This window comes from Chionomys nivalis, chromosome 24 (genome assembly GCF_950005125.1).
Source record: "Chionomys nivalis chromosome 24, mChiNiv1.1, whole genome shotgun sequence".
Classification (NCBI taxonomy): Eukaryota; Metazoa; Chordata; class Mammalia; order Rodentia; family Cricetidae; genus Chionomys; species Chionomys nivalis.
In genome coordinates, this window is record NC_080109.1 from 43,477,841 (window position 1) to 43,498,584 (window position 20,744).

Genomic DNA, 20,744 nt, shown 5'->3' on the forward strand with positions numbered 1-20,744 from the left:
AGCTAGCTGACAAGCTTTTGTGCCCTGCGGTGTTTTATCTTTTTATTTTTTCTGGAATAAAATTTACTAGCATTCTGTGGTCTGTCCCCATCTTTGAGCCACCCTCGTGAACCTGACACCCACGTCTATTTCTCTCCCAGTCTCCTAGTCTAGCATTAGAAGGAAACACGCCAGCAAGGTATTTTTAAGCTTCATCTATGAGTAATATCTGAAAGAAGTAAGAAAGAGCTGAAAGCAAAATTTCAGAGCCAGGCATGGTTCAAGTCAGAAATCCCCAGCACGTGGGATGCTGAGACAGGAGGACTTCTGGGAGTTAAAGGCCAGCCTGGGCCGTACAGTGAATCCCAGTCTAGCCAGGTTACAAAGCAAGACCGCATCTCTCAAAGGGTAGAGTGCATTTAGAAAATCACTTCCATTTCTACACGACAGCATATTCCAGGTAGCTCCAAATCAGCCAGTGTTGGACTCTGTGATGGGCTTCAACATCCTAAGTGATAGTAGCTGGAACTGAAGTTAGACTACAAATACCAAACTAACACCAACTCCACAGGTGGCATTTCCCAAGAACGCATGAACTTTAGACAGATTTCCAGTGACTTCGGTAAAGCGAGCACCATGACGCTTGTGGGGGTCTTCACAACAGGCGAGACAGTTAAAATCTGATGGAAGGCCAGAAGAGCTGCCCAGACCCAGTGCTTTCAACAGTAACAGCAAGAGCAACTATTTCAGTGTCAAAGCAGAAGTTCAGGAGTTGCTTCCTGGACCAAGTGAAGGACATGGTAAGAGACGGAAAGATAGCTAGAGAGGATGGGCCTTCCCGTCTCCACAGCCACTCTTCCACAGTAGCATACCAACACAAATATTTGTATGTCTGCTTCCAAGACTATTCACGATAAATACTTTAAGAAGATATTTGCTGTAGTTAACATTGGTTGTCCACTTAAGAGAGTCTGGAATGACCTTGGAAACACAGCTTTGGGCAGGGCCATAAGGGAGTTTTGACATTGGGTTAACTGAAGTGGGAAGACTTGCCCTAAATACAGGAGAGCATCATCTATGGGCTGGCATTCCAGAGTGGATAAAAAGGAGAATGTGAGTGGAACACAGGCATTCACCTCTTCTGCTTCATGACCATGCATACCAAGTGACAGCACTCATGGGCTGCCACCAGGTCCATCCACCACAGCATGATGGACGGATCCTCAAACTGTGAGCCAGACAAACTTTTCCTCCTCTATGCTGTCTCCGTCATGGCATTTAGACAAGGGACCAATAGAGCATTTGGAAGTCTTTCTCTGGAGTCTACTATTTAGTTGATTGAGACTTGGCCAACCCATCATGACTACTGTGGACTTCCATAGTGTGGGATCCTCCAATAGCACAATTCTAAACAGAGATGCCTCCAGACAGCACTCTCCTGGACAAATACTAACCACCAATCCGTGATGAAAATCTCCTCCGTTGCCTCTTCCATTGCATTTGCGATATCTTCAAAATAACCTTTGGCATTCACATACCTGGAAGAAAAAGGATTTGTTCCTTGGTTTCTTTGGATTTTTTTTTATTTTATAAAACAGGACTAAAAAGAAAAACACCCTAGGCAAAGGCAAAGCATAGGGGGCTCTGCCTGGTCTACATTACCACTGTTTCCTTTGAGTAACTGGAAACAAGATTGAAAACATGATCATGTCTCCATCTATTACGCGGAAAGGCAGTCAGGAGACAGACCTAAGCAATCTTTGTTTAGACAGCACCCTGTCAATCACTCTCATGGGGCCTCCTTATTACACAGGTTTCTCATCTGAGCCTACAAACAGACCAGCTCATATCCACGGGGGAAAACAATCAATGATTTAAATAAAGCCCCATTTTACCTTTAAGAGATATATGAAGTTACACTTTGCTTTTCTTTTGAGGACTGGATCTTGGGTATCTTAGTCTGGCCTCTGGCTCATTATGAAGTTAAACATGACCTTAAGCTAACGATCCGCTTGCTTCCTCTTCCCAGTTGTTGGGATTATAAACTATGCCATCATGCCTGGTTTTATGGAGTAGCAGGAATTCATGCATGCTAAGTAAACACAGTAACTGTGCTATGTACCCGGTTCTGAAGCTGATCTTGAAAACCAGAGTTCTACCTGGGCACAGTGACGCAGGCTTGCAGTCACAGCCTATGGGAGATGAGGCAGGTGGATCAGGGGTTCAAGGTCCATCTGGGCTTCACAAGACCCTCTCTCACAAAACAAATCAAACATCAAAATCTATAGGCCTGTAAGCTCACCATAAAAGATGGTCAAAAACCAAAATTGAAGCTGCAATCATATCTTTAAATATGATCCATCAGTTGAGCAAACCACTCGTTTAGTTTCGAGGCTGATTCCAGGTAAATTTAAACCATCATAACACTAGACAAACACCTGTGAGCAAAACACCTCACCATTTAGCTAAAGTGTTATCGTGGACAGCGGCGTAGGAACCAAAGCGGTGGTCTTTGAGAAAGTCCGTGCCATGCTTCTGAATGAACTCTTCTATGGCTCCTCCCCACCACCGAGCGTGCCGGTAGCTGTTACACTTCAAAATCAGTGTCCTTTAAAGAAAAGCAAACGTGGGCATTGGGGGTTTGCTCTGAGTTCTAGCTCTTAAAACAAATTTAAAGATGAAGCACGCCGCAGCAAACAGGAATCGACATTTCTAGGTAATGAACGTTTGGGAAAGCAAGCGTCTAAAACACCACGGTAGAGTTCCTCCCAGTGCTCACCAGGTCAGAACTTCCTGGTCAGACTCCCTGCTCACTCAAGCGTGCAAACACAGGGAAAGGGTTTGATGTAGACACTGAACCGTGCTGGGAAATGAGGAGGGTTGTGGAGCAGGCACAGAGTGAGGTAACCCTTCTGTCAGAGCTGCTGGTCCCTTTGCCATGACCACCCTGACTTCTGCTGTCCTTAGGGGAGATCTCCTTTCTTTCTTGAAGGCCAGCAAAGCTATGCAAAGTAGCATCCCCTACTCCCCTAGTCCTTATGGGCTGGGGCAAGAGCACAGAAATCAGCCCCACCCCATGAGAGTAGATCTGAGAACCCAGCAGTGTGGGAAAAGACTCCCTCCCGCTGAGTGTGCTATGAGGGTGTTGAGCAGCCATCTTGTGGTAGAAGGGGACCCCTCTGAGGACAAGGCAGGTTCCAAAGCTAAGGAAACCTAGAAAATGTGTCTTAATGATGTAGTCTAGCTTGAAAATTAATCACTCCACATGGCTATTACCAAGAGTGAAAACAGTTACTGGAACTGAAGTTCAAAGGACAAGGTGCTGGCACTAGCTATCCTATGCCCCGTGCCGTGCCGATAGAAATGGGACTGAATGGGAAGTAGAGCTTCATTTCTGCTTGAGTGCTTGGCGGGCGGGGTATGCGGCAGTTCTCATGGAGAGCAAGGGAGGGGCCATATGCACAGATTCTATAATTGTTTATAAGGATCGAGGGTGCCCAAACCATTCCTCTTGATATATCACAGATGGATGTTGGCCTTTGAAAGCTTCTGTCCAGCAGAAGGCTGGCGGGTGTGGGGATAGGGAGGTGAGAGGGGCTGGGGTGGAAAAGATGTGTATCATTAGAGGCCTAGTGGTGGGGGAGGGAAACTATTCCAAGCTTAGAAATGGAATGAGGGCTGGCTAGATAGCTCAGCAGACAAGAGCAGGGCAGGGCAAGCCTGGTGACCTTAATTCCACTGCTGGGACCCATGTGAAGAGAGAACCAGCTTCACAAAGTTTCCCTGTGACTTCCACATGTATGAAGTGGCGCTCATGCACTGTATTCACACATGTATATAATAATAATATACTTTAACAAGGGGGGACCAGTGAGGTGGTCCCATGGATGGACATACCTGCCATCAAGTTTGATGAAGGGAGTTTGATCCTCCAGACCCATGCAGTGGAAGGAAAGGACTAACTTAACACATACACACAAATAAATGGCTGAATAAATAATAGAAGAAGCAAGAGGGAGGAGGCAAAGATAAATGAATAAATGTGTGCGAAGGGATTGTAAAGAGAACTGCCAACAAAGAACCGAAAGGCTGTAGCAGGGGTATCAACAAACAAACAGAGATAAACAACCCCCAAGACAATGGAGAAGCTGGTCTTGTTGGCTAAGATGACAAGGAACACTTCTGCCTGGAGAACCCTGGATTTAAACCGATCCACTTGGTGTGGGGAGTGGAGATAAGGAGGCGAATAACAAAGGCAGTAACAGCCTGAAAGTTACCTCTGCAAGGAAAGTAGGAAGCTCAATATTGTTTCACCCCATATCACCCTACATACATGCACATACACAAGCATGCATGTACATATTGTACAAGCATACATATAATACTGTACAAACATGTATTTAGGAGATATACATTCCTGTTGTAACCATGTAAAGAGAAATTATAAATATTCATATGGATGAGAGTGATTACACACACATGCGCACACACACACACACACTTTTTCAAGGTATGATTACAGTCTGCCAGAAAGAAACCTACATGAACACATAATGTAATTGTGAGCAAAATAAATAGTACATGTACATTTCATCATCTCTTCAAGATAGCCTTCTCAAAAGCTCTATGTAGACAAAATTTTACATATCAAATCACTCTAAAGATGTTCATTAACAAAATATATTAATTTATAAACTATGTAAAACTGTGTTACTTTAAAATGCAAACTGCCAATTGATTCATTCAACAAACTGGTAGATGAGTTGACAGACTTTATTCTCCAGCTCCAGGGGATCCAATATCCTCTTCTAACCTCTGCAGGTACCTGTATTAATTCACATGCACACACATGAACACACACACACATGAACACACACACACACAGAGTTCCATTACTTCTGATTGAGGATGAGCTCCATTTAACAATGATGAACATTTAAATCTAATTTACTCCTCATAGTTGAGAGAAAATTTTGGCCTTGAGGAAGGGAGAAATATGTTTTAAACATTAGAAATTTCTACCTTGAAAGATTATCAATTCGGAGTCCGTATTTTGTCTCTGTTTCTTTTCTTCCCACTTTTATTCTGAATTCTTTGTCTACGAGGAGGACAAAGGCGATGGCCCCACTGTCTGGCTTCATGTACAGCAGAAAAGAATCCTTCACTATTAACCACCTGGAAGAAGATGGCAGGAGCTTTCAAAGCTGAGTAACTGAAGCCAGTTACTACTCAAGTCATGAGAAAACACTCTGGAAGATTACAGATATAATGTCATGTCTCACCTGATGGATTTGTGCCTTTTAAAGATTGCCAGGAAACAGGAATTAGGGACGTGGCTCAGTGGCATAATGCTAGCCTAGCAAGTACAGGGTACTGGGTTTAATTCCCAGGAGGGAGAGTAATTATTACAAAAACAAGCCTTCCAGTTGTCCTTCTCTGTGTGTGGACACGAAGCAATCAAAAAGAATTCATTCATTCCTGGAAGAATGTCCCCGATGTCAACAGGAAGAACTGAAGAGCCCCTTGTTGAGGAATGGAACGTGGAGGTGTTTGCTCACATAAACTACCATAAAGGCAACTGAATCTAAAACATTTAATAACTACATCCAACAATCCACATATTCTGTTGTTCACTTCAAAATAGTTCTGGTTTAAGGATCATTAATGAATAATTTTCAACAGTATAGAAGTAGCTCTCAAAGCCGTTCCATTCAATGCAGCACTCAGAGCTTCATAATGGAGTAGAGTGGTAAAGTGGACGACAACATAAACGTAGTCCAAACAGAAAACATTCAAATATTTGTTCCCAGAGTGCAGGTCAGCCTCGTGAAGGCGGCAGCCAGGACCCGTCCTGGATAAATGGGTAGGTGATAGAGGGAAGAGGGGTGATGTGTGCAGGAGTGGCACCTTGGTCCTGGCTATAACGAGCTGGTGTCTGGTCAAGCATAGAAAGGGACCCAATGAGGGAAGCAGGGTCAAGGTCATTCTGCTGAATAGAGAGGCAGCAAAGGTACTGAGAGAAGGAACACTTTGAGTTTGGGTACAAATGTGTGTGCAATGACAAGAGAGCATGAGCTAAGACCACAGCGATGGGCTGGAAGCTAAAGACTACAGGCCCCACCCCAAATAAGTAGATAAATGTAAGATAAATCTAGAACAACTCAGCTGAAACTACTAATCATGGTGTATCAATGGGCTTTACGAGTAGAGGCTCAGTGTAGACAAATCTACCTTCTACATAGTCTTGATGCCTTCATTTGCGTTCTTGTGTAGGCTGCTTTTCCTGATTGGCACAAGGAGATGGGGCAGCTAGCCTACTGTTGTGAAATATTGAAGATGTGTTACAATTGTTCATTCTGTTGCACATTTGTTTAATGACAAAAAGATGTGTTGCATTCTTTTATGTTGCATTTATTTAACTTTGTGAAGCTGTGTTATTTTGCCTGCCTAAAACAGCAAATTGGTCTAATAAAGAGCTGAATGGTCAATAGCCAGCCAGGAGAGGGACAGGCAGGGATGCCAGGCAGAGAGAATAAATAGAAGGAGAAAAGAGAAGAGGGAGGAGCAAGAGCAGGAGAAAGGACTCACCAAGGGTCAGCCACCTAGCTACACAGCAACCACAAAGTCAGAAGTGGAGAAAGGTATGTAGACTAGAGAAAGGGACAAGCCCAGAGGCAAAAGGTAAATAGGATAATTTAAGTTAAGAAAAGCTGGCTAGAAACAAGCCAAGCTAAGGTCAGGTATTCATAAGAAGGAATAAATCTCCGTGTGATTAGTTGGGAGCTGGGTGGCAGGCCCCCAAAGAGTCAGAGTAAAAACAACCAACTACAGGCCACACTAAAGGAAGTGCCCATGACACAGCTACTAACAGGAAGACGGTCAAAATCAGGCCAAGCCAAGTGTGAACCACAAAGAGTAATGCCCTAGAGGGGCAGCACACCAAACGGAACTGAGCCTCTTGGACTTTTCTCAGGGAAAAAAAAAAGAAAAAGAAAAGAGAGATCTCAGCAGTGTGGGGATGGCTGATGCCTCCAATCTCAACACTTGGGAGGCCAAAGCAGGAGGACAGAAGTTCCAGTTCAATTCCAGTGCTGGAATTAAAGGCAAGTACCACATGACCAGCCAAAAGTTTAAAAACTGAGAACTAAGCATTGTGACAAGTAACTCCTACTACTCCTAAACAGCGCTCGTGCTATAAGGAGTCCCACACTAACTGTCCCCTGAACACGATCGTCTATCTATGATGTCTTCTGCTGTGACTCAGGACATGCGGATATGGAGGAGAGGCTATCGTGTCTACACAACATTTACCAAATTTAAAATGGCAAAATCTCCTTCCAGGAAGAACCATGATTCCTCCCAAAGTTTACATCAGTAACAAAATCTTCCCTTACTGTCCCTTGTCGGCCCTCCTCTGGGGGGTAGAGCTCAGAAATGGATCCTTAGGGGCTACAGTCAGTGTTGCGACTCCAGCGCCCTTGCCGTCGCACTGCTGGAGTCTCCCCCACATCATCCCGATCACCACCTAGATCCAAACCAGGTCTGCTACTTCTCCACTTCCACATGACCTCATTTCTCTCAGAGCTCCGTGAGCCCACGGGCTTGCTGCTACACGGGCCAGCAGCTTTAGTAAGGATTCGTTCATGGACTTATTTAAAAGGCTGAATTCTCCTACTGTGTGTATATTTTATTTGTATCAATGTAAGATGTTGGAATCTTGTAGAGCGTTTTAGTTGGGTAGGTGACAGCACACCATGGTCGCACAGTTCAGTTACTGACCCATTCCTTCAGTCATTAGTTACTGGCATGTATGAGTCACCCCATCAAGGTGGTGCTGACCGCTGATGACTCCACTGACTCTTCCAGTCTGGTCTGCTCGCCAGCTGCAGAATTCTGGCAGCTCAGAGTTTCTGGGAATTAAAAAAATCACCGGGGTTTAAAGCGTACGTGTAGGAAGATGTGACAGGCAGCAGATGACTTAGGGAAAGAGGAGGAGTGACCAGCAGAGTCACAGGAGGCTGGGAAACCCACCTCCAGAAGCCACCACTGGAGAAAAGAAGCCCTGGCAGCCAAGTCCTGCAACTTCATCCTTTTCCTGCTTGCATGGCTAGCTTATGTTACCCATGATCCTCAGGAGCTCCCATACCTGTTCTTTCTACCTGTCTTACTCCGCTACTGCTTTCCTAACAAACTCCTTTGTATCCTTAGCTAAACCTATACCAGTGTTCCGTACAGTTGAGGGTTAGAAGACAAGGGCAAGTCTCTGGCTTTCCTACACCACTGCTTATATTCTAAGCAGATTCAAGGTCACGTTTGAGAGCTGGACGTGGTGGTAAATATCAGGAATGCCCGCGTTAGAAGGGGAGGAAGGAGTGCCAAGGCTATTTGTACATTGTGTGGAGATGCATCGCTGTGATTGGTGTAATAAAATACTGAATGACCAATAGCTAAGGGCAGGAAGTATAGGAGGGACTTCTGGGCAGAGAGAGAACTCTGGGAAGAAGAAAAGCTGAGTCGACAGCCAGACTCAGAGGAAGCTGCACGGAGATGAGGTAACAAACTATAAGCCAGAATGCAGAGCACTGGACTGAAGTCTCACGATCCAAAGGAGGAGCAGAAGGAGAGTGAGCACGAGCAAGGAACTCAGGACGGCGAGGGGTGCACCCACACACTGAGGCAATGGGGATGTTCTATCGGGAACTCACCAAGGCCAGCTGGCCGGGGTCTGAAAAAGCATGGGACAAAACCGGTCTCGCTGAACATAATGGACAATGAGGACTACTGAGAACTGAAGAACAATGGCAATGGGTTCTTGATCCTATTGCACGTAATGGCTATGTGGGAGCCCAGGTAGTTTGGATGCTCACCTTAATAGACCTGGATGGAGGTGGGTGGTCCTTGGACCTCCCACAGGGCAGAGAAACCTGCTTGCTCTTTGGGCTGAGGAGGAAGGAAGACTTGATTGGGGGAGGGGGAGGGAATGGGAGGTGGTGGCGGGGAAGAGGCAGAAATCTTTAATAATTAAATAAATTAATTAATAAAAATAAAAAAAAATATGGGTTTAGGTAGTGGCGCATTTCTTTAATCCCAGCACTCAGGAGGCAAAGGCAGGCGAATCTGTGAGTTTAGCTGGGTGGCGGTGGCACAGGCCTTTAATCCCAGCTCTAGGAAGGCAGAGGTAGGTGGATCTGTGTGAGTTCAAGGCCAGCCTGATATACAAGAACAACCTAGGCTCCAAAAACTACAGAGAAACACTATCTCAAAAAAAACAAACAACAAAAAAAGGTTAATTTAAATTATAAGAACTAGTTAGACACAAGCCTAAGCTAAGGCTGAGCATTCATGATTAATAGTAAGTCTCTGTGCTGTTATTTGTGACCTGTGGTTCCAATAAGAAAATACTGTTTACTGTTACAACCAGGAGTTCAGGGTTCACCTAGACACACAGTGGCTGAGTCAAAACAAAACAAACAAGCAAAGCTAGTATATAAACACTCCGATTCTCCGTTTATTCAATCATATATACAGAACTCCCGAGTCCTACCTTTTTGACCACCGGTAGCAGGCTCTTCCCTGGCCACAGCAATTCAGACCTGGTATCCTGTGTCCCCCGGACCTTTTCATGATCATCCCCTCCCTGAAGGAGATACCACATCAAGTCATGGAGTTCGCAATTACAGTTCACACATGCCATGCTCAGCCCCACCCACAGCCAGGGACTATATAAACTGTCTCTCACGTAACTCCCTCCCCACCCCCATTCCCCGTCCTTCCCTTCACCGTCCCCTTGGTCACTGCTCTCTATCAGGTAGGGCCCACCAGCAGAGACTCTTACAGACACTTGCTCAAATGCAGCCCTTTCGGCCTTTGTGGGCCAGTGATTCTGTTGGGCACAATGTAGTAGGCTCTTTGCACCCTGGCTCCTGGATCTTAAGGATAAATCCTCCCTGCAGCCACCGTGGCTGCAGCTGAGATGGGGTTTGGGCCCCCCAGGATCTTACACATTTCTACATGACATCACACACAGTGATCAATCAAGCCATATAAAGTAAGGAGACCAAAGCTACTGGCTATGCAAGTGGGGTATTTTGCTGGGCATGGTAGCCCATGCCTATCAACCCAGCCTTTGGGTAGTAGAAACAGGGGATTCAGTAGTTCAAGGTCATCCCAAGCTACATAAAAGAATTCTAGGCAAGCCTAGGCTACATGAGACCCTGTCTCAAAACAAACAAACAAACAAAAACTTAGCATCTTAATTTTGAAAGATGTGCAATAACAATAACTTAAGAAAGATAATTCTAAAATAGCTACTAGCATTGCGTTTAACTAAAATTAAAAGTGTAAGTTGTGGGGCTGGAGCAATGGCTCAGTGAGTAAAACACCCATTGCTCTTGCGGAGAACCCAGCACCCACGTCATTGGGCTCACAGCCACGCCTAAGTCCAGGGACAGAGACACCTGCACTTGTGTGCACAGACCCGCATACAAACATACATGCATGCACAATTAAAATTAGTAAAAATAATGATTGAAAAGGGCAAGCCCTTTGTATGAGCAAGTCCTGGTATCGGGAAGGGAAAACGGCCACTGAGTCAATTTCCAGTCTATTTATACAGTGCGTCTGACAAAGCACTGCTCTGAAGTACTTAGGAAAGGGGGTGGTAACAGCTTGTGGAAGAGACTAGGAGGAGGCATCTTATGCACTTGATCCTCACAGCTGGGAGAGTACTGACTATGTATACTGAGTATTCCTAGTCCACCAGAAAGAGGGGATAGCTGCTGCCCCTGCTTCCTGCAGGGGGCGCTCTGCTCCATGTGAGCATCTCACTAGTGGGGCGGGAGAAGTCCCAGGAAGGGAAGGGCTAGCTGCCCATCATTGTCACCAACTGTGGCATCAGGCATCCATACCCACCGGCTTCCATACACATTTCCATAAAGACCCAACCCTGGAACTTACAGGCCCTTTGGTCCCAAATCATGGATGAAAGACAGCTGGCTGACATCAAGGAACTCTGTCTGAAAAAAGAAAAGGAAAAAAAAAAAAAGAAAGAAAGAAACCATAAGAAACACTTTAGAAAACAAAGCAAATCAGAAGGAAAGAAAACATAGAAAACATCAGGGAGAAGGAAGGGAAAAAGAAAAACAAGACATTCATGAGTTGCATGAGCCATGTATTAGGAGCCACTAGGTATAAATGCTTTGGTTCACACTGTAATCCAACTCTCGAGAGAAGGAATGAGGATCAGGAGTTCAAGGTTAAGCTTACTACACAATAAAGTACATTCGAGATCAGCCTGGGCTACATAAGACTTTGTTTCCAAAAAGAAAAAATGAAAATGAATTGCATAATGAACACACAATCAAGAAAGTGTTGTGCACCACGGGATGGAGGGAGACAAGACTCTGCAGACTGTAGAGGGCAGTTACTCCCAACCGCTCTTTTCTTTTCCATTTTCATTGCCAGGGAGAGGGTTTCGTGGTACAGTGTATACAAAATAAGGCGCGCATGAAGAGAGGATGGCAAGCGTTCTAGAAGGTAGACTGGGGGCATGCGGAAGTGGGGACAAGGGAAAGGACGGACAGAATGGGGTCGAGCTGCAGAGCAAAGATGGAGACCTGCTCTGAATCAAAGCCCCTGGAGATCAAATGGACTAGCAGCATAAGGTAGGGCAGGATTTCACCCAGTGCGAGGGGTTGAACCCAGGTCTTCACACTCACCTGGCAGGGGCTCTACCACTGAGCCATGTTCCAAGGCTCTTTCCTTGGAGATGGACTTTCCCTGGATACAGCTGGACCTGGAGTCACTCTGTGGCCCAGGCCTGAACACTTCCTCCTCAAGCTCTGGTGAAGCTTAGTTTACAGATCTGAGCTACAAGCCCCGTTGGTAGAATCACTTCTCAGTGAGTTGGGATGGAAGCTAATGACTCTCACGAGTACCATTTACTGAGGGCTTTCTACAGGCTCACACTGTATTAAATGCTTCTTCACGATCCTCTTAAACATGCTTTGATATTTTCCCAACGGAAAAAGGAGACTAAGCTTAACAGCAAGGGTAGGCGAAGCTTTTTGCGTCAAAACAACAAAAACACAAATATTTCGATCTCTGTGTGCCCTTGACCCTTTGTTACTAATGCCCAATCTTCCCCTGTGGTGTGAACACAAACTGGGGATACGCATGTGGGTGTGGCTGAAGTGAGGTGGTGTGAACACAGACTGGGGATACACATGTGGGTGTGGCTGAAGTGAGTAAGACTTTGTGAATACCAGATGCAAATATAAAACTAGGTCTCAGCTACTAGGGGACCAGAAATTCCAAGTCATCCTCAGCTATATATTGAGTTCAAGGCTAGCACGGACTACACGAGGCCCTGTCTCAAGACAGAAATTAAGATAGAAAGTGAAGAGTTCAAGAATAAGAATATAGAAAAGTAGATTCCAAAAATAAGAATGTAGAAATAAAGAAGCCTAAAGTTGTAAACCTAGGAGAATGAGAGCAGGCAGTCAGCCGCTTCTAGGCAGCTTAAGGATTAACTTTTAACAGTGGGTTACTCTGCTTTACAACCCATAGCTCTGTCTGCTTTCAGATAACCCCTGGCCACTCATGACCAGCAATCGATGTGAGCTGAGTTAACTTTTAAATGATGGGATGTACCTGACGTTTTGGTTGTGCATTTTCCCATGCCCTTCCCTGCTGTGCAAAACTGGCTGTATCAAGGGGGTGCAGAGCTTCAACAAAAACCAGCAACAAATGCCAGAGAGAAGCAATGGGCTAAATACAAACACTAGCCTAACTAGAAGACCCTGTTAATGGAAATTATAAAAGAGGCTATTTCTATCTGAGTTTTACCTCGAGATTGTAAAAAGTCTTTTGTACAGGCCTAATGCTTGCTGCTTGCTATAAAAAGGGGGAGTCTGGAAATAGCCCATTGCCACAGCCTTACAAGTCCATCTCTGGCTGTGGTCCCAGCTAGCTGCTAAGCTTCTTGTGCCCTGTGGAGATTTATTTTTTAATTTTTTACTTCTTTCCCGGAATAAAGTTTGCTTCTGGTTTAATAGACTTTGATGGTCTGTCCCCCATTTTTGCACGACCTCCATAGACCAAACAGAAAGAAAAAAAGAAAGAAAGAGAGAGAGAGAGGGAAGGAGGGAGGGAGGGAGGGAGGGAGGGAGGGAGGGAGGGAGGGAGGGAGGGAGGGAGGGAGGAAGGAAGGAAATCTTAAGAGAAAACACACAAAAACAGTCAGTGAACTCAATTTGGCACAAAAGTTCTGATCTTCCAATTCGTGGTGGTTTAGGGAAACTAAGCCACCAAGACCATATAGCCAGGGATAATAGAACTGATATCAAATCAAACCAAAGTCAGTATGTCATTCAACATTCATCTCTGTTTGTGTTCTTAATCTCTCTCTCTCTCTGTCTCTCTCTCTCTCTGTCTCTCTCTCTCTCTCTCTGTGTACGTGTGTGTGTGTTGTTATTGTGTTTTGATTTTGAGACAAGTGTTACTTAGGGAGCCCAGAATAACCTCCGATCTCACATCCTCAGCCTCCTCAGTGCAGGAATCACGTGTGCACCACCATACCCAGCTCAACATTTATCTTATTTAGATGAGTTCCCTGCGTATAATAATGAGGAGAGGGCAAGCTGCAAACATGGAGGGCAAGGGGAAAGATGTGAATTTATCACATGCAGTGCTTAACACAGGTCAGGGTTTGCCTCAGAAAGTGCTCGCAACACCTAGAATTGAACATGAAATGCTCCCTGTTTACAAGTTTCTCTTTGAAGCGTTGTCAGCCCAGGTGCGCCGGTGATTCTTGGACCACGTCAGCAATAGCCAGAGAGGAAACCAAGATAAGCTGGGAATGTAGCTCAGCTGGCAGAGGGCTGCCTTCTGTCCCCAGCACTTCATAAAGGGATCGCTGTGCTACACACCTGCAGTCCCAGCACTAGCGAGGTGGAGGCAGAAAAATCAGAAGTTCAAAGTCATCTCTTGCCACAGAGTGTATTCAAAACAGAAACCCTTGACAGGGAAGGTATTTACCCAGGGTGGGGAAGCAGATGGGAGATTACACCAGAAAAGAGTCTAGTGGGAGAATCATCCAGTCATGTGGTAGTCCTAAAACCCCAGAGCAGGGTGGGGCTGGATCGGTAGAGGAAGCCGTACCTGGCTTCTAACTGGATTAACAAAAGAAAACAACAGATTTCCTTGAAATGTTTGTCTGTGTTTTAAAAAAAACCAGCCCCCCCCCCACAAAAAAAAAAAAACTGTCTCAGCATCCATGGATCTAATCTACACGGGAAATAGAAAAAGACAAGATCTCCTTAGTAAATTGGGAGCATGGGGACCATGGGAGAGGGCAGAAGGGGAGGAGAGAGGAAGGGAGAGGAGCGAAGAAAAAAATATACAGCTCAATAAAAAGAAGAAAAGAAAATCATGAAATTTGCAGGCAAAAAAAAAATTGTCTCAGTTATGTGAAAACTTTCAAGAGGTTCAATGAAATACTTGCATGTCTTCTTGGGAAAAGTAAACTTTTTACATTTAAAAGGGTTTAAATAACTTCTTAAAATTCCCCCCTGATTCCCCACTGAATCTATCTACACACGGCATTCTAAAAAGAAGGATCCTGAAAGTCTAGGTTTTTATCTCTCATGTAAAACATGCTGACTCAGCTCTACACATTTTCTATCTGATTTGTGAAGAAATTCAGCCGGAAAATGTAGCTACTTAGAAATGACAAGTTGTCAGTGTGAGATGCAAAATCTTTTAGAATCCTAAACCATAGCCTTTTAGTTTATCTCTAAGGAGCAGACAGATGATGTCTATCCTGGTTAAATTATTACTGTGGGACAGAGAATTTGTGTAACTTCACAGAACTTGTAAATGCAAGAATAAGACATGGAAGCAACAATCCAGGAAAGTCAGCCTAGTGTGTGGTACACACATCTGTAACCTTGACAGCCCAGCGTGTGGTACACACATCTGTAATCTGACAGCCCGGAGTGTGGTACACACATCTGTAATCTGACAGCCCGGAGTGTGGCACACACATCTGTAACCCGACAGCCCGGAGTGTGGTACACACATCTGTAATCTGACAGCCCGGAGTGTGGTACACACATCTGTAACCCGACAGCCCGGAGTATGGTACACACATCTGTAATCCGACAGCCCGGAGTGTGGTACACACATCTGTAATCTGACAGCCCGGAGTGTGGTACACACATCTGTAACCCGACAGCCCGGAGTGTGGCACACACATCTGTAACCCGACAGCCCCGAGTGTGGTACACACATCTGTAACCCCGACAGTCAGAAGTCTAAGGGAAAGATCCCTGCAAGCCACAGGTCAGCCTGGGCTTCACCTTAAGCCCCTGTCTCAAAAACCAGCAACAAAAAATAAATAACAAACAGTAAACAGGTGTGTGGCTGTGTTTTTGTTTTGTTTTTTCCTCTTTGCTCTTGTTCTTTACTCGCTGGGGGGCCCACCACCCAGCTTCCAAATAAACCACATGGAGGCTTATTCTTTCTCATGAATGCCTGGCCTTAGCCTGAAGTGTTTCCAGCCAACTTCTCCTAAATTACCCCAACTATCTTTTGCCTCTGGGATTTTATCTTTCTCTATTTTATATATCTTTCTTTACCTCTTATTTCATGGCTGGCTATGTAGTTGGGTAGCTGGTCCCTGGTGTCTTCTCTCCTTTTCTCATTCCTTCTGTTTTTTTTTCTCCTATTTATTCTTTATGCATATCAGCCCCACCTATCCTTTCTCCTTCCTAGCTATTAGCCGTTAACTCTTTATTAGACCAATCAGGTGTTTTAGACAGGCAAAGTAACACAGCTTCACAAAGTTATGCAACATAAAAGAATTCAACACACCTTTGCATCATTAAACAAATATTCGACAGCATAAACAAGTGTAACACATCTTCAGCTAATATTCTACAACACAGGTGTGGTACTGCGTGCCTGTAATTCTGGACCCTGGTCTCAGTCAAGTTCAGCCTCTCTTACATAGCAAGCAGGAGAATAGCCTGGGCTACATGAGACACTGTCTCAAACAATTAAAAAAATAATAATTAAGGGAACTACATGTCCATTAATATATAGATATTTTCTGTCGCGGCCCCCCTCGTCCAGCAAGGATGACGCGACCGCCGGAGCTCTTCTCACTGCAGTTTTATTCAGGACCTTTTGACAATTGTAAAATTTCTCTCTCTCCCTCTCTCCCTCTCTGGGCAAACCTCTCCCAGCCCTTAAGAAGGCATGGGCAACCAACCCCGGATTGCCAGGTGGGCACTGCCCATAGGTCCATGCATATGCAAGCAGCTGACAATCATTGCGTGATAATAGCATAAGTCAGGCCTAGTTGATATTAGGTGTTGATTATCACAGAGAGCACTCGCTTTCGGGATTGCGGAGGGCGGGAGCCAGCACCATCATGTGCGACTCCACGCAGCTCTCTACATTGCCATCAGGTGTGGCTTCACACAGCTCGCTACAATTTTCTTTTAAAAAATGTTTTGTTTATTTGGTGTGTGTGTGTGTACACTCAATTGCCATGGCTCTTGTATGTTGGTCAGATTTCAACTTTCGGGACTCTCTCCTACAGCGTGTGAGTCCTGGAGATAAGGCTTCGTAGCAAGAACTTTTACCCACTGAGCCATCTCACGTGCATGTTAATTTAAAATTTAGAATTTTCTTCAGGAAACTGAGACTGAAGGATTACTACAATTTTAAGGTCACCTTGGTCTATACAGTAAATTCTGGGCTAGCTAAGGCTACATTGTGAGATCCAGTTTCAAAACACCCACACCAGGGCTAGCAGCTTGGCTCTGTGGGTTAAAGCCACCTGCTGCCTTGGCCTAAGGCCCTGAGTTCAACCTCCATGTTTCATGATAGAAGGAAAGAACAGATACCTGGAAGCTGCCCTCTGGCCTTCATGGGAATGTGATGGAACACATATATTTCCGGTACATACACACATGTGTGCACACGCATACACACAAAAAAGGGGGGAGTCTTGATAGCTTATAAACGGTGCACTAGAGGAGAGGCAGCATCTACTACAGACCTAATCACACTGAAAGCGAATGTGCCGAGGTGTATGAGAGGCCAAACTAATTAGCAAAGCACAAAGTTTCAAAGAAGATGATGTTGTAGCCTTCTCAGTAGTTCATCAGTAGTGAGAACTCGGACTCCACTGAGACAGGTGCTGCCCAGACTAAAACTAAAAACCAGCTTATCCGAGCAGTCTCCCACAGGGCTTACTGAGTAAAGAACTAATCGATATTGTCTTGGTTTCATTTCGGAAGAAGAGACAGTTGCAACAAATTCAATTACAAATGTTCCTGGCACTGGGTGGGAAGGGGTCTCTGGCACAAAATGCCACCGTGCCTTATCAACAACTGGCCACTTAAATGCTAGCAAAATGAGGAAGTGCCAAGGCTTCCGTGCCAACCAGCAAACTGTAAATGCTCTGGATAGCAACCGCCATGGAGACGATTTAGCAATCATGTCCACGATGTCCTTTTTGGCCGTCTTGGTGTTATAAGGGAGAGCAATCTCCAGAAGCCCCCTTCAGGCCTCAAGTGGCAGCATTGAAAAGCACAAGACATAGAAAGACACCTTGCTTCCAGAAGGACCACATGCAAGTAGGGAAGGGGAGAGACAGGCCCAGGTACTCCAAGGATTGCTGCCTCTCTCCTGTACGCAGCAGCTTACACAGCTGTAGGAGACGAAGACATCCTAACCACGGAGAGAAGGAAGAGGGTGGACAAAGGCTCACATCCATGTGCCCCACCGCCACTGCCGCAAAGATTCGGTCATGGAAAAACAATACACAAATCACTTAATTTGAAAATGCAGCCTTTCAAATCAGCACAGCCTCTCTCTGTTGCTATGGAAGCAGTGCCTCTTTATTCCTTACCTCCAGTTAATCTTATTTGCCCTGCAAAGGGAGGAGGAAGTGAATTCAGAATTACTGATCCAAGAGGTGTTTATAATGCTTTATCTAAGGTTTCAAGCTAATCTGGAGAGAAGTCATCTTAATACGGGCTTCATGACAGTCCAGACTGCCGTGGGCTCCCAGGAGTTTGTGGCCTTGTCTCAGAAACTGGACATTTTGTTCTATGTCCAGATTTTAATCTTAAGAGGAACAACACATTTACTGTTATTTATCACACTTCTTTTAATTCTCTGGGAGAAAAGCATTTTCCAATTAGCACCTAAAATGCCCGAATTGTGAATTCTGTATGACACCCAATCCTAGAAGAATTGCAGACCACAAAAATTCCTGCTTGCCTTTTTCTGCGTGGTGTTGCACAGCTCAGTCAGATAGACACTGTGTGTGTGTGTGGTGTGTGTGTGTGTGTGTGCACATAGAAGGGAAACACACTGTGACAGTCTCAAAAAAGATGATTAAAAAGAGGGAAACACTGTCCTTGAGTTAAAGACTCCACAAGACCAAATAAGTAATTACAGCAAGACAGAACGTTGCAGATCACAGCCAAATTATCTTGGCCTATTCACTGTCCCTTTGAAAACCAGCCATTGTCATCCCCGGTGTCTGACCTAACTTCCTTGAGACTATCAAAGATTCACAAGGCAAACTCCCCGGTGTCTGACCTAACTTCCTTGAGACTATCAAAGATTCACAAGGCAAACTGAACCAGCCACTAGCTCCCGTAAGTCCAAAGGCTAAGAAACTCATCAAATATTACCTAAAGCTGTGTCTGAGCCGCCCACTTTGTAGTCACCTGCGTACCTGTGGTCCCCACGGTGGATAAACTTTGACTGAGGACGTTCTTTGCTCTGTAATTATGAAAGTCTCACATAACCACTTCCACAGGGGATCATGGTATCCGGGGAAGCCTGAGTCTATGTTCCCAATGTGTGACTACTCAGGTTTGGCTCCAAAATCACCTGTTACTCCCTATGAGGTGAGCGCTGCATTTTTGCATTGACACATTTGGCCATCTTTTACAAATTAGTAAGAACTTAATAAGGCAATCTCCCTGGGGAGACTGACATTGAACGCTGGGCTACTCTGTCAGAGCTAAAAGAAGGAAATAAAGACAAAAGAAGTCTCCACGAACCCTAGAGGAAAGGTCGTTATCTGTCTGTCTGCACGCAAAATCAACAATCAGCCAAGGAAGGTGTAAAGACAGAGGGAAGAACTAGTCCTGGCCAGCTTCAAAAGCTTCGAGGCCTAGACCAGCTCCCCCTAGGTAAACCCTCCTAAAGCAAAACTGCAAAAGTAACTCCATCTTGGGCTTTGACATCTGTCACCATAGCAACTTAGCTATGCTTAACTTAGCTCCCAAATCCTCCTGACGCGAATCAGCCAAACTTCTGTTTAAAAAACACAGGTTCCAAAGACAGGTGTTCATTTTGCTGTTTTGTACGTTTGTTTGAGATAAGGGGGAAGGGGGTCTCATCTGTGAAATAACCCCAGGGTGACCTCAAACTACACAGCTTCGGACAACTTTGAATCTGCAATTCACTCCCTTCCTTCTCCCTACTGAGCACTGGGGTTGCAGCCCTGCGCCACTATAACTGGTTTGTGCAGTTCTGGGCTTTGAACCTAGGGGGCGCTCTCTAAACCGAGTCACATCCCCAGCTCTTTGATACAGATCTGCACAGTCCTAGAGTTAAACACGTATGTATCCGGTCCCCTGACTTGTGGCCCATGATTTGTCTAAGTTAAGGGCTGAGGAGACGGCTCAGTGGGTAAAGTGCTTATCTTGTCAACATGAGCACCTGAGTTCAGAAGCCCAGGCCCCATATAAAACCCTGAGCATGGCAGCAAGTGTCTGCAATCCCAGGCCTGGGAGGAGGGAGTTCCCCCGTCAGCCAACCTTGGTGAGTTCCAGGTTCAGTAACAGATCATGTGTCAAAAGTCAGTTGGAGAGAGACAGAGCCGGGCATACGATGTTACAGGAAATGCAGAGACAGTAATCTAATTTTACAAAACGATATGCGGTCTATGTTTCTGGTCTTGAGGCTGGGCGAAATTTACCATGAGGGGAAATGTCAGCGAATTAAGATGTATCAATTGTACCCTTGCTTGAATCATTAGGGAGGGACCATCTGCTCAACCATCAGGAACAAGCAAGAAGGGTACTTCCTTAGGTCGGGAGCTAGGTTTTCTCCTCCAAAGGCGGTGCTTCTAAGGTAGCCTGGAGTCTATAAATACAATGTGGCTTCAGTTTGAAAAGATGTTTTTGTGACTGGAAAAGTAATTAAAGCGAACATCTTTTTAAGACCCACACATCCTTCAGTCTGCATAACACTCTGACGTAACGATGCAGCTGGGAGGGCAGAAGCCTGGGCTCACTGACTGCTACTCTAGGCCAAAAGGAGCGGTGCAAGTCAGGTCCTGGGCAGAGGAGCAAGAGAAAGGGAGGGCAGTGTGTGTGGGTGTCAGGCCAGATCTACACAGCTGTGCGGTCAAGGGGGCAGCACTCCTGAGTGCAGAGAGCACAGCTGGGAACCGCGTTCCTAGCTAAAATAGTGGCGGTTGTTGACACTACAAATTCCTAAGTCCTAGATGGAATAACATGCCTTGCCATTCTTCTCTAGAGAGCTGCAGGTGAGACCCACACTGGTGGATTTGCTGAGATGCCAGGATTACCAAGCCTGGAAAGGCTCCTCAGGTTCGTGACCACTGCACTGCAGGCCACCACGGAAGCATGAGAACCTGGCTCGGGCCATGTGTGTAAACAGGGAGCAGCTGGGTACATGTTGGGCCCCCGCAGACAGCAGTGGGG

General features: G+C 45.4%; 1 protein-coding gene across 5 annotated transcripts in view; it reads right to left on the minus strand.

Annotated features, from left to right (window-relative positions):
• Positions 1 to 20,744, minus strand: part of Pld1 (phospholipase D1) — a 208,851-nt gene that overhangs the window by 101,547 nt on the left and 86,560 nt on the right. For all 5 annotated transcript variants that reach the window (XM_057756858.1, XM_057756859.1, XM_057756860.1 and 2 more), the window contains 5 exons: positions 10,936 to 10,994; positions 9,524 to 9,616; positions 5,002 to 5,154; positions 2,438 to 2,587; positions 1,434 to 1,517 (listed from right to left, as the gene is read on the minus strand). In XM_057756858.1, the coding sequence (XP_057612841.1) occupies positions 1,434 to 1,517; positions 2,438 to 2,587; positions 5,002 to 5,154; positions 9,524 to 9,616; positions 10,936 to 10,994 (539 nt within the window). The remainder of the gene's footprint in view (positions 1 to 1,433; positions 1,518 to 2,437; positions 2,588 to 5,001; positions 5,155 to 9,523; positions 9,617 to 10,935; positions 10,995 to 20,744) is intronic.